The sequence below is a fragment of the Vicugna pacos genome, chromosome 1 (assembly GCF_048564905.1).
Source record: "Vicugna pacos chromosome 1, VicPac4, whole genome shotgun sequence".
In the NCBI taxonomy this organism is placed as follows: Eukaryota; Metazoa; Chordata; class Mammalia; order Artiodactyla; family Camelidae; genus Vicugna; species Vicugna pacos.
In genome coordinates, this window is record NC_132987.1 from 76,553,916 (window position 1) to 76,566,519 (window position 12,604).

The 12,604-nt window shown below is 41.0% G+C and overlaps 1 protein-coding gene across 1 annotated transcript in view; it reads left to right on the forward strand.

Annotated features, from left to right (window-relative positions):
* Positions 1–12,604, forward strand: part of MORC1 (MORC family CW-type zinc finger 1) — a 144,057-nt gene that overhangs the window by 108,290 nt on the left and 23,163 nt on the right. The window contains 1 exon segment of the mRNA XM_072965611.1: positions 10,592–10,661. Within this exon segment, the coding sequence (XP_072821712.1) occupies positions 10,592–10,661 (70 nt within the window).

Here is a 12,604-nt window from a genome sequence, read left to right on the forward strand (position 1 = left end):
GGGTTTTTCATGCAGCCATTGCTTTGTCACCTCTCTAAGCTTTGCATGCAGCTTTTAGCAAGTGCTTTTTCACAAATTAGGTATGACATTTATATTAAAATTGTTCTTTTTATGTAATATTTCTCAAGTTCTGATGTTACTTGTGAGTGTATGTGGAATGATTTATTTGTATCCCTGTGATCCTAGCAGGAAGTCTGTTTTCAAACTCATGGTGTCTAATTAATTTGGATACATATACATTATCCAGAGATGCACATCAGCTTTTCTGTTTGGCTGTAGTTGCAGTAATTTAAGTAGAAAATCATTGCTTCTGAATGCTTGTCTGTCTGTACTTTCTTAAACTCAGAAACCAAAAAAAAAAAATTGTTCTTAACCCTGGGACTCCTCCCCAGTTATCTTCTAACTGTAGTACTTGTGTGAATGTGTGTGTACCATGTGCTTTAATTCTGATCCTGTGCCTGTCAAATTCAAAGGAGGAGGGTGTGCAGGGCTGCAAAAGATTATCACTTAAGGAGGAGTAATTGGCTCTCCCACCCCCGCCACAGTTAGGGAGTTCTTATTACTTTGGTGAGTTTACTGGAGCCCAGTAATAGGTTCCAGAATACATGTTCAGCACACCAAAGAAAGTCCATCTCACAGGAATGATTCCACATTATTTGAACTCAAGAGACTTGTATAGTATCGTAACGGCAGTTTAGCCATTAAAAAGAGAAATCCAGCCTCAGTCCAATTGGAAGACATATTCTGATGGGATGCTGTGTGTTCTCTCCCTTTATGCCCATCTGCCTGGGCTGGCCCGTCACAGAGCTAGTGAGCTGTGTGCCTGAATATTTAAAGGACTTGCAGGGAAAGCAGCCTGCTGTGTCCATGCCCCCAGACGGGAGGGCAGAGATGATGCTACCAATCACACGTGTGACACTGAAAGGGCACCTGCCCAGCACCCTTATCCTTTGCCTCCTATGCTCTTACAAGTGTATTTTTTTCGCCTTTCACAGAGAACAGCTCTATTTTGAGCAGCACATTCTTTCTTTTGTGTCTGTGAGTCTCCCTTTTGAAAGGACTTTTTCGTATCCGCGAACTTCACTTCCCTCTCTTTCAAGTTTCCGGCACACCTCACTCTGGCTCTTGTAGTGACAGTCATGCAGTTTCAAGTGAAGTGATAAGAGTATTGATTGCTTCTCAGATTTATACTAAATCTGACCACTGTTGATTCTTTCAGCCTTATTAACATTTATTCTCCAAAATCACCTCATCTGCTGTGGCTCAGGGTTACCACAGTTTGATCTGTCTTCCTGACTTCTTCCTCCCCCTGATTCTTGACTGCGTGCTTTTATATTCCTTTTTCTCCAAGGCCTACCTTCTCTGGAGGCTTTTTTTTTTGTTTTTAAAGCATATTCTTTTGTTTTGTTTTGTTTTGTTTTGTTTTGTTTTGTTTCCCCAGGGGGATAATCCTTACTTCTGAGTCATTTTTAATGTCTGTAACCTGTGTGTGTCACATTTCACGTGCTCCCTCATCCTTCGTGCGGTGCTGGGCTTCATTTTCCTTATCTCCCATTGCTTCTGATCACATAGTTCGCTGGAGCACTTCTGTGCAGTTTTTTTCCTTTTTGATATCAATTTATGCCAGACCTTTCAGCCAGCGTGGGCCACCCCTTTTCGAAGTCCGTCGCAGTGAGAGTGTTCTTGGTAAGACCTTGCTGGCGTGTCGTTTGGAGCTGTGGAAATCTCCAACTGGGATTCAGTTAAAACTCCAGGCATTTTCTAGAGATTAAAAAACTGTCATGAAAATAATGAGGAGTTTTTTTTTTTTTAAGATATCTTAATCCTCTTCAAAATACCCTAGACAGCCGCCCAGTTGGACCTCTGGAGACATGTATGAGCCATCAGTCTGCACTGCGGCTAACTTCTTTCATCATTTTACACAATCTTGTTAGCACAGCTACGTGCCCTCCACCATTTCAGGGTAACTAGTGTGATCCAGATGTATTATCTCAGATCCTGCAAAACTGTATTTTTCTGAAATTCTACCATGTGTGTGTGCATGTGTGTTTTAGTAGAGGTGGCCTTTCCTTTCTCTGTGTGGCTGTGATGAAACTCAGGTACTGTACTTTACGTGCTTCATCTCATCCCATCCTCTTAATAACCTGAAGGGTACGTTCTCTTTTCATCCCCAGATGAGGAGTATAATAAACTTGCTCAGGATCACACCTCAAACCCTAGCTGTTCAACGTCAGCTCCCACTGTCGTAACCACTCCTCATTGTGACTTCTCCTGTTAGCGTCCATCTCCATCTGCTGGACCCCACGTCAGGTCATCCAGCCCGCTCCACCCGGGTTGGTTGGAGTACTCAAAAAGGGGTGAGGATTTTAGGATACAGATCAATACTACATTGATTAACAGCATTTTGGCTTAGACGGGTTTCCATAGTTTCATACATGGGCATTCTCCAGCCAAGAGTCTTGAATTCAGTTAAAAAAATGGAGGCATCACCCACTTCTTGCCCAGATTAAGCTAACTTCCCTTTATCCCATTTCTTACCTTGTCCACCCTAAATCTGACCTATACAACACCAATTTTTGTGTGCAAAAGATCTGACTCTTTTCTTTCCCATAAACCTAGAGTCACATGGTAGTCATCAGGATCATCATCTCAGGGCTGATTCCTGGAAAGAAGCATCTTCTCCTTGCCCAAGAGTATCAGTCCAGTGTACGGTTGTGGTCGTAACCTCACCACCAACCCCTCCAATGAACTGGTGTCTCCTAATTTCCATAAAATCCTATTATTTCCCATCCTTCATGCTCAAAACACATACCCTGCCTGCTCTTTTCACAAATACTGTGTATTCTGAACTGTTTCTGTCTCAAGCATTTACAAACCCATGTGTAAATTTCAGATATGTCCCAGTTTACCCCAGATGGGAAGGAATCCTTTTTACATCACCTCTTAAAGATGTCAGGGGAATCAACATCTGAGTGAAGGTTGCTACAGTTGTGCTTTCCCGGAGCAGTGCCCTGTGGTACTGTTGTAATTAAGGATTTGTCTAAGTTCAATTAAAAACTCCTGTGCCCTGCTATATAATAAATTGGCAGTTCAACTTTACTCCAGGCAAAAATTTGGCATATGAGCTCCCTAGTACCCCAGCGCCCCTCAAAGTAATGCAGTTTGATCAGCTGTCACTGTACTATGCTTAACAGAAGCAATAAAAATAAAAATGAAGCAATGGGACTAGACTACCAAGCATCTTGTCAAAGAGGTGAGCAGTCTCAGGTTATGTCACCAGTTGAGATATTAGAAGCGACTGCACAGAATAGACATCCTAGGGGATCTGTTCTAAAAGGGAACTGGGAAAATTAGTTTGCCAAACCACAACAGATGGTCAGGCAAGCAAATGATCAATTTGAAGAAAGCTTCAAAATTCAGAGATACCAGGGAGATGAAATTACCAATGCCAACAGTAACTTAGAAAAGTTGAGTAGGAATAATTTTCTGAGACTTGAGTCAGAGTGATAAAAGTACTAACTTTTTGTTACACACATGCGTGTTTTATTCATGTTGGTGGAGCATGTACTTCAAACTGACATTATGCTAGTTTTCTGACTCTAATATGAAGCAACATCTACCTTTTCCCTAAGTACTTTTTGTTATTTTTCCATATTTTGTAATAATTTTCTTTCAGTTACTTCTGAGAATATCAGAGGCAAACCCAGATTGCCAAGACTGTGAAATAATATCTGTGGGTGTGGTTATTTTCAATTATGTTAGAGCTTCCTGTTCAATGACCAGGAACCATACTACCTTTTTTGGTTGGATTAGCTTTAGCCCTTTTGTCCTCTATGGTCATTTAGATCTTTTTGCCTTACACCTGGCCCCCAAAACAGACTGGCAGTTGGATTCATTTCATTTTGCTAATCTGCAGACATTTTAAAAACTCAGTGGCCAGATCACCATTGACAGCTGAATTTTAAGAGCTTGGCAATGGAGTCTCCGGGATTTACTCTGATAAATAAGGAGGTGTAACCTCCAGTGTCTTGTCCAGAGCATGATACTTTCTGGGCTCAAGACCAATGAATAAAGGAATAAGTTGATGGAACCTTCTTCCTGTCTCAGAATGAACTAAGTCCTTTACCAATTACGCATGGTTAGCTCTTTGGGGCAACTTTCAAAAGAGGCTGATGCCAGCTCAGAAAGGCATCAACCCATTCTGAATCCCTGGTGTCTTTGACAGGGCCTCCGTGCTATGTTATAAAAGCTGAGGAATGTCTGGAAGAGCTAATGAGTTTCCAGTGTCTAGGCTTATGTGCTATGGTAGCCAAAAATGAAATGAAATGAAATAAAATAAAATACAAAAACCAACACCAGCAAACAAAACCAACTGTAAGTACTCTGTTTTGGCATCAGAACCATATGACAAAGTGAAAAGATGTCTCAGTAACCCAAAAGCAGGTGAAAAAAAAAAAGGAAAGCAAATAGCCTGCATAGCCAGTCCCTCAATCAGCTGCATTTAACCTAAATACACAAAAGTTTGCTGACTCCTAGCAGAAATGTTTTTAAATAGGAAACGGTGTTGATATCACAATAACATGATTTCGGATGATTGAAGTTGCCTTAATTTCAAAAGCAGGCCACTTCTTTGTCAGTTTTCCTGCTTGGTGATGGTACCGTTGCCTCTGTGTGAACCTGTGTAATCCTGCGATTGTTGCCCACAGGATCAGAAATTTCACAGGCAGAGCCAGCCCCTTTATGAAGTATAACCCAGAGCTGCCCCAAGGGCCTTGGAGGAAAGATTGTCTGTACTCACCCTCCACAGCATCATCCGTCAGCTCACTAATGGACTTACAGACACAAAGACAATATGTGATAAAGCCTCTGACCTAAAGGAAAAACTCATGAGCCCCTTATAATGAATCTAAATATTTAAGTGCCGCTGTGTGAATGCTCAGCAACCATGTACTAATTCCTGACATGTATTGAACAATTCTATGTTAAGAGATTTTGGAGGACACCCCAAAACTCCCTCAAAACAAAAAAAGGACCCAAAACATGATCTTTGCCCTAAAGGAGCAGAAAAATTGGAAGACAGTTTTACAAAACCATGAGCTAGCATTATTTTACAGAAAGGAGACAGGCTCTTGGACTTTGGCAGATTGACCCAGGTTCATGTTCAGACCTCCATGCCGCTTGTCAGTTGTATCAACGTACGGTTTTCGGTTTTCTTATCTATAAAAGGGAAATAATATTATTACCCGCTCTCAAGGTTATTATGAAAATTAGTGGGATGATTTGTGATAGAATGAAAATAATGTGTTATGCAAAACATTTTTTAAAAAGGACCTTCTGTAGTTCTAAAGAGGGCAGATTCAGCCTTTGGGTGGGCCAGGAGATGGGAGTAAAGAATGAAAATTGAGAAGAAAGGGGAGAGCTAGAGAGTGACCCCATGGGGGTGTGAGGGAGTGGGAGGGAGGGGAAAGGGGGTGGTCCCACAGGCAGATAAAAGCTCATTGCTGCAGAATTGGAGAGTCTGGAGGGGAAAGTGTGCAGAGAGGTGAGGCAGCTAGCAATTAAAGAAGTGAAATAGAGCTGTGTAATGGTTTAAGGGTAATTTTAAGCTGGGATCAAGGCCACTACAGGATCCCAGTCTTATCTGTGTCCCATAGATATGATGCTTGAAAATTAAAAATAATAAAAATTGTTTGTAATTTACTGTTAATACTTTTTCAGAGAAAGGGAGAAATCAGTATGTGTTAGAGTAAATAAAAAAAGACATTTTGGGAAGAGTAGGACTTATACTTGCCTTAAGAGGGAAAGACATAAGAAAAGGAGAGGATGTATTCCAGGTAGAGAGAACTGTGTGGGCAGAGGTGTGGAGGCAGAAGTCTATCTCGTGCTTACAGGGGAATCTGAAGAGAACCTTTTGGCTATTACAGAGGATGTAGTTAAGATATACTGAAAATATTTCCTGATATCTTAGAATCACCTTGAGAAGAGCTTAGGAAGGGTTTGTACTTGAGAGAGTAAGTAGTCAGGACCTGTAGGCTAGTTTTGAGAAGGAACATTTCATCATGGAGAGTCATTCCTTGTGTTACAAAAATGTGATAATGGAGCAGTACTGGAAAGACAAGAAACTAAAGACCAAAAAAGCAAGCAGGATGCTGCTGCCTAGAGATTGTGGTATAAGAAGACAAGGAAAAGTGAAACATTTTGAAGGAAAAACACCACCACTTGGGAAGGGGCATGGAAGATTAAACAATGACAATGGTTTTGAAATGGCAACCTGGAACAAAAAAGTTATTTTACATAGGAGGAATTAACCAGAGGAATCTAAGTGGACCAAGATGAGGCTGAGAATCTGAAGTTCCAGCAAGCTATTCAAGTGTAAGTGTCCTGAAGTCAGTTGGAAATAACTGGAGCAAAGATGAGAAGTTAAGGTTGATGATGCCAATAAAGCCATTGTTTCTGTAAAGGTGGTCATTTAATCCCCTGAAATTTTCTTTGAGGGATTGAGAGTAGACAGAAAAATAATAATTACCCAGAAAGAGTTGGGACACAGAGGGTTATCAAAATCAAGAAAGGAAGAATTCCAAGGGACTTTATGCTTCCCCATCTCAATAAATGGTACCATTGCTCAGTTATTCAGGCTGAAACCTGAATTTCTCTCCTTTTTTCACACCCTGCCCTCAATGCATCAGCCAGTCTTGCTGAATCAACCTTCAGATGTATTATGCTCTGTTCTACTACCTCCACAGCTGCCCATCTGGCCAGTTCACCACCATCTCTTATCAGGACTACAGCAATAGCCCTATAAATGATTGCATTGCTGCTTTTGGCCTCCACAGTTAAAAATCTGCTTATCCCATCCAAAATATGTAAGTCAGATTAACCATTCTTCTCAGAACCCTCCGGTGGCTTCTGCTCACCCTTAGAACAAAATTTAGTGCCCTCCAAGGCCCTCCATGACCTGTCCTGGCCTCCTTTCTGTCCTCACTGCCTACTATACATTCCTTCTCTTCTTCCACTGCAGTCACCCTGATGTTCCTTGGCCTCCAAAACCCTGAGCTTATTTTTGCCTGATAGCCTTTCCTTTTGCTGTTTATAATTCCCGGACTCCACTGCTCCCCACCCCCAGCAACACACATGTATTTTCTTGACTTGCTTTTTCACTGCCTTTTATTCTATGCATGTAAGGAGTATCAGTTAATATTCTCAACACTGGGGATACAGCAGGAAAATAATAGGCACTACTCCCTGTCTTCACGGTGCTTCCATTCTAGTGGGGGAACCAGACGATCGACAAGATGAGTAAGCACAGTATGTTGCATGGTAGACTGGTGAGCGCTAAGGAGAGAAACAGCGGGGAAGGGGACAGGAAGTGTCAGTGTTGGCTGTGGTGAGAGCGAGTGCAGTGGTGTGTAGGGGGGGCAAGCTAGGTTTGACTCAGGGTGGGGGCATTGTCTGAGGAAAGACTAGGAAAAAGTTGAGGCAACAAACAAATCAACAACAAGTCAAAGGCCTGGAGAAAGGAGGGTGTGGAAGAGAACAATGAGCCCAGAGAGGCAGCTGGGCTCAGATTACACAGGAGCCCAGGTCATTCTCCTCTTCCCTGGGCTAGTTTTCTTCACAGAACTTACACGATTACATATCCATCTTTTAATTTATTTCATTCCTTTCTCCCCAACTAGAAAATAAGCTCCATAAAGGCAGGACTTTGTAGTCTTCACCATCACAGTGTCTGCCCTGTGCTGGGAACTCAATTTTATTGAATAAATTGATGAACAAAAAGGAGGCGTCTAGAACATAATGTTAATTAACGAAGAGTGAAAACAGGAAGGGTCTATGAACTTGGCAGGAAGGCAGTTACTGGTCTGGTAGCCTTTATGGGTCCTTGATAAAATGTTTGGGGTGGGTGTGGAGGGGCAAAAAAATAGAAGGGAAGAAACCAGATGGAGTGATAGCACCCAGCTCTTAAGCTTCTGTAACGACAGTCGAATTAGAAGTGCTGTACAGCTGCCTGTGGTCTGCTCTTCCCTCCCTCTAATCCATTTATGATTTATTTATCCTCTTAAATAGATACTTCACAAAATTGAGCATGTGGTATTAGGCTGATCCATTGCATCCCTTGGAGAACTGGCAAATTCCACTCTACTCATTGTTAACGTAATTTTAATTAAGGTATCTAAAACCCCGTGTTAAGACTTAACTGTAATCTCATTTGCTGTGTGGGAGGTGTTACCTCTTTCATGACAGAGGTAAAATCTTAGGAAAGACATGTCCCCAAACTGCAGAGCATGAGACACAGTTAAGCCTAAGTGATTGGAGAACATTTCTATAGTGAAATGATGTGTGTGGAGGAGCTTTGCAAGTATCAAATTATACAAATAGTGTCACTGAAAAGACAACTGCATGTTTTCTTGTCTCAGCTTGAAAAAAAAATCAGACCTTTAGAGCTACAAGTACATTGTAAAGAAACAAAAAACAAAGGCAGCATCCTATGGAACTTGGATATTTCCACAGTGTTACTTAAAAGGAAATACTGTAGGCTGTGAATTGTTTGTCCAAAATATTTTTAACATCCCTATGCCAAACAATAAAGAAAACACAGGAAAGGAAAAGAAAAGAAGGAAATCTCTCCTGCAGCAGAAATGATACAGCTTTGTATAAGGAACATTTTGGCGGGGGGGGGACATACCTGCATCTCATGGAAACAGCCCCCCGCAAGGCAGAACTCAAAGCAGAGAACTAAACCATAAAGTGCAAAAATGATTTCAGGAGGCTGTGTTAATAGTACCGTGGACAACAGTTCCCTGCTGGGAGTGCTGTCATTTTTGCTAACCTTGGATTCTTCTGTCTTGTCTGATTTGTATCCTAAAGAGGAGTTACCAGAGGAAATGAATGCATCCTGAACAGGATCAGCATAGATTATAACAAAGTGGTTATTACGAAAGGTGTTAAATAGTTCCTTTCATAAGCTTATCTTGTGGTTGCTGTTAACATTTTTGGGAAATAGTCTATTCTGCGTATAAACTGGTCAAAAAATATTCAGTTCAAAAGGGAGACAAAACATACAGATTTTCCTTATATGTCAGCACATCAGAAGAGAACTTTAAATTTTATGTTACATTAGAAATAAATAAGATATCCATTTAAAGGTCATTTTGTGGAATGAACTTTAAAAAAATGTGCAGTTAATCTACTTCTTGGAGCATGAATTTATTTACAGTATAAGAATAAAAATATTTTGAAATGGACCAAAGTAGCTTAGAATCAGTTTTGTTTCCCCTTAGCTATAAGGCTTTTTCCCTTGTAAACAGTGATGGTGGACAGCCTCACAGTTCTTTCGTTGCTAGGTTACGTGTGTGCCCATTTACCCTGCTTCCTGATGGAGCAGCTTCCAGAATGCCATGTATATATAGCGTATGCTTTTGTTTCCTGGGTGGGGAGAAAAGGAGGGTTGATAGCCTCTCCATCCCACTGCTTTGTTTAGCAGTTTAGAGGGGGCATGAAAGGCGAAGGTTACATGCACAATTGGTAAGTTTCAGGAAACTGACAGCTCCACACCTTACACCAGGTGATAGCTGAGGAGCCTGGTGTGTCCCAGCGCGTGTTCAGGAGTCTTCAGATTGAGATGCAGACAGAGCTTTGGCCTTACCCCTGCCTTCTCCATTCTTCTCCATTCTTTTTTTTTTACTGCCTTTTCCACACCTTCTCACAGACTTAAAAATACATACAGAGAGCTGCTGGGTCTGCTTTCCTGAAGGGCATAAACAAACTAACTCTCTGGTCCAAAGAAGTACGTTCCCCAAATGTAAGTTTGTTTTGTGTGAGCTTTGTAAAATGGGCTTACAGGATTCCCAAAGTCAGTGTTTGTAGACCTGGCTTCTGATTGCCATGCTCCAGCCCTACCTCTCCCAGCCCCACTAAGCCCCCGTCCCCCACATCACACACATCCCCCCACTCTCAGGTGCCACCAACCCTCCTGGCTCCTGCATTCAATACATTAAGGCTTTGCCACCCCTTTTAAGGCAGACTTCCTGAGATTCTATCAAAAGAAAGGTGTCCCACCCTTTAACATTCCAGGTACACTCCTAGCCCCGGCCCCATCCCCATGTTCTTTCCTATTATGATCGGGGGCCTCAGGCCCCAACCTCCCCAAAGTCCTCACTGCACTAGTGTTGACCTTGTACTCTATCTGCTCTGCAGCAACTAGGGGTGTGATAGCCCTTCTTAAAACAGCAGATGCTCCTTGGTTGCTCCTGGTGATCCAATACTTGGCTCGTGCGTTGGAGTCGTTGTTATAGCCATGTCAGACACAGATACTTTAAAATACAAACACACAACTATTGGTAGAAGTGTAAAAATCCCATTAAAGAAATGATAGAAGTAAATGTGACAATTATAATGCAACTTTCCTTGAGATGCATGCCAGTATAATTTTCAACAACACGTAAACTTGTCTCCCTTCAAAACATGTGCAAACTGTACTTCTGGCAACTTTATGGTCTCTCTCTTACAGGGGCATTGATGTTCAAGGTCAGTTTTTCACCTTATAATATGTCCTTTGTTATTTACAGTTTTAAATAAAGAGCTTGTTTTTCAGATTTTAGATGAAAATGACACTGATGTTTTATTGAAAGAAGAAAAAAAGGAAGTTTCTTTTATGAAAAAAGGTAAAACAAAGAATTTAGTTTACATATATTAGTTGTGATGTTTGAGTTGTTTTCAGTATGACTTATGAGACATATCTTACGCAGGGTATAAATCAGACATTTGGTAGCAGTTTGGATTTTAAAAATTAAATTTGTTGTCCCAGAAGTGGGAGGGCAGATGGGTAGAGAGTGAGCTTTCAATGTCACATGTCTTGAAGGACAGAGGGGCACTTCCTGCCTGAGAATATTACCCCCAGCACTGCCTCACTGCCTGAAATTCCCAACATTGGACCTGGGTCCCCCTCTTCATTGACTTCTGTTTAGAAATTTGCTGAGGATTGATATCAGGTCTATAATTTTGGAGCCTATTTTGAAAATTATAATGACATTCCTCTATTTTCAATTATTTAGTCCTTTTCCTATTTGCATGATTCCTCTGAGATCACTAAGAGTAGTTCAACAAACATATTTATTAGTTCCTTTATGACCATGGGACATAAGTGGTCTCAGGTGAGAGACCTGAGCTTTTTTTTAAACAGAAAGTTGTCATCTGATTATATTCAGTCCAAAGACAGTTCCCCTGGATGGAGAAGCTGGAAACAAACTAGACTCAGAAAATTTTATTTTCTGAGTGTCCACTCATTATTATTACTAGAATTATGTTACTATGTGCTGTATTATTATTATACATTGTCTCTTTTATTGTAATATTATGCCTTTGGGCCTAAGCAGCAAGTCTATTATTTTCATTGTCATCTTCTTATTCTGAAATAAGTTTTAAAGCCTCTCTTAGTTTCCTTAGCAGGTCTCAGCTCATTTTGTCTCCGTCATGCCCGTCCTTGTTGTGTTGATCCATGCCATCATTCCGTGTTCACTAAGCTCTCCCGTCCTTCACACTTTGTTGCTTAGGTGACCTCATCAGTCATTCATTCACATCTTTATATTTGAACCCATTAGTGAGGCCCCTAAGAAATCACACTTCTTCTTTTTCATCGTAATTAGGATAATTTGCCATTCCACAATCAAGATTTCTTTTGTAAGGGTCTCAATTTTAAAGCCAATCTTTTACAGAAGTTGAAAACTGCTAACATGCCTTCGAGTATGTGCCTGTTGGCACATCCATTCCAAATTATAATGGAAAAATTGTTAATACAATTTTGATCCTAAAATGAATATTTCATTTCAAGTACTCATCCTGGATTTGGAAGGAACCAATTGTGAAATATTTTCAAATGACTGTAATTATGGATTAGTTGGCTATTAGATTAAGAAATTTCACTTTGCCTGCAAATCATGAGTGAAACCAAGGGTGACTGAAGTGTGCTTGGAAAACCTCTATGTCTGCTCTCTTTTATGTTTCCTTAAAGGATTCAGACAGGTCCTCAGCCATTTACTCACCATCTAAAACTTACCTTGTTGCTCTCCTATTCTACTTGGTCTTCGATAGCCCAAAACTTATTGTCAAGGGTTTACTTGGTAGAATAAGATCACAGTTATCACAGAGAATTCTAGAGATGGAAGAAGGATGCGTTGACTTACTCCTTAGACTATCCTCAAGACACTCTTAAAACCAAGCCAAGGGGATCAAAGCATTTCTGCCTTTCTGTGGCAATGACTCGCCTCTCTGAAATTCCGATTCTGAGGTTCCCTGAGTAGAGATCAGCAGCCTAACTAGATGACTGTAGGTCTCCTCCTGCTTTAAAGTTCTGCTCTCTACTAGAGGCACATTCCTGATTGGGATCTGTCAGGATGTCTTTGAACCTGATCCCAGAATGGAATGCAGTGAGGTACTGGGAGGAGACAAGTGGTTGTCTGCACAGAGGCTAGTGAAAGAAGGGACGCTGAACAGTTCCAGTTAGCCATGCCATGCATACCAATAGCAGATAAAAAGAAATTGCAAAAAAAAAAAATTAGCTACAGAGGCTCTTGGATTCTTATATGTACTGTATACACTTTATTAAGAA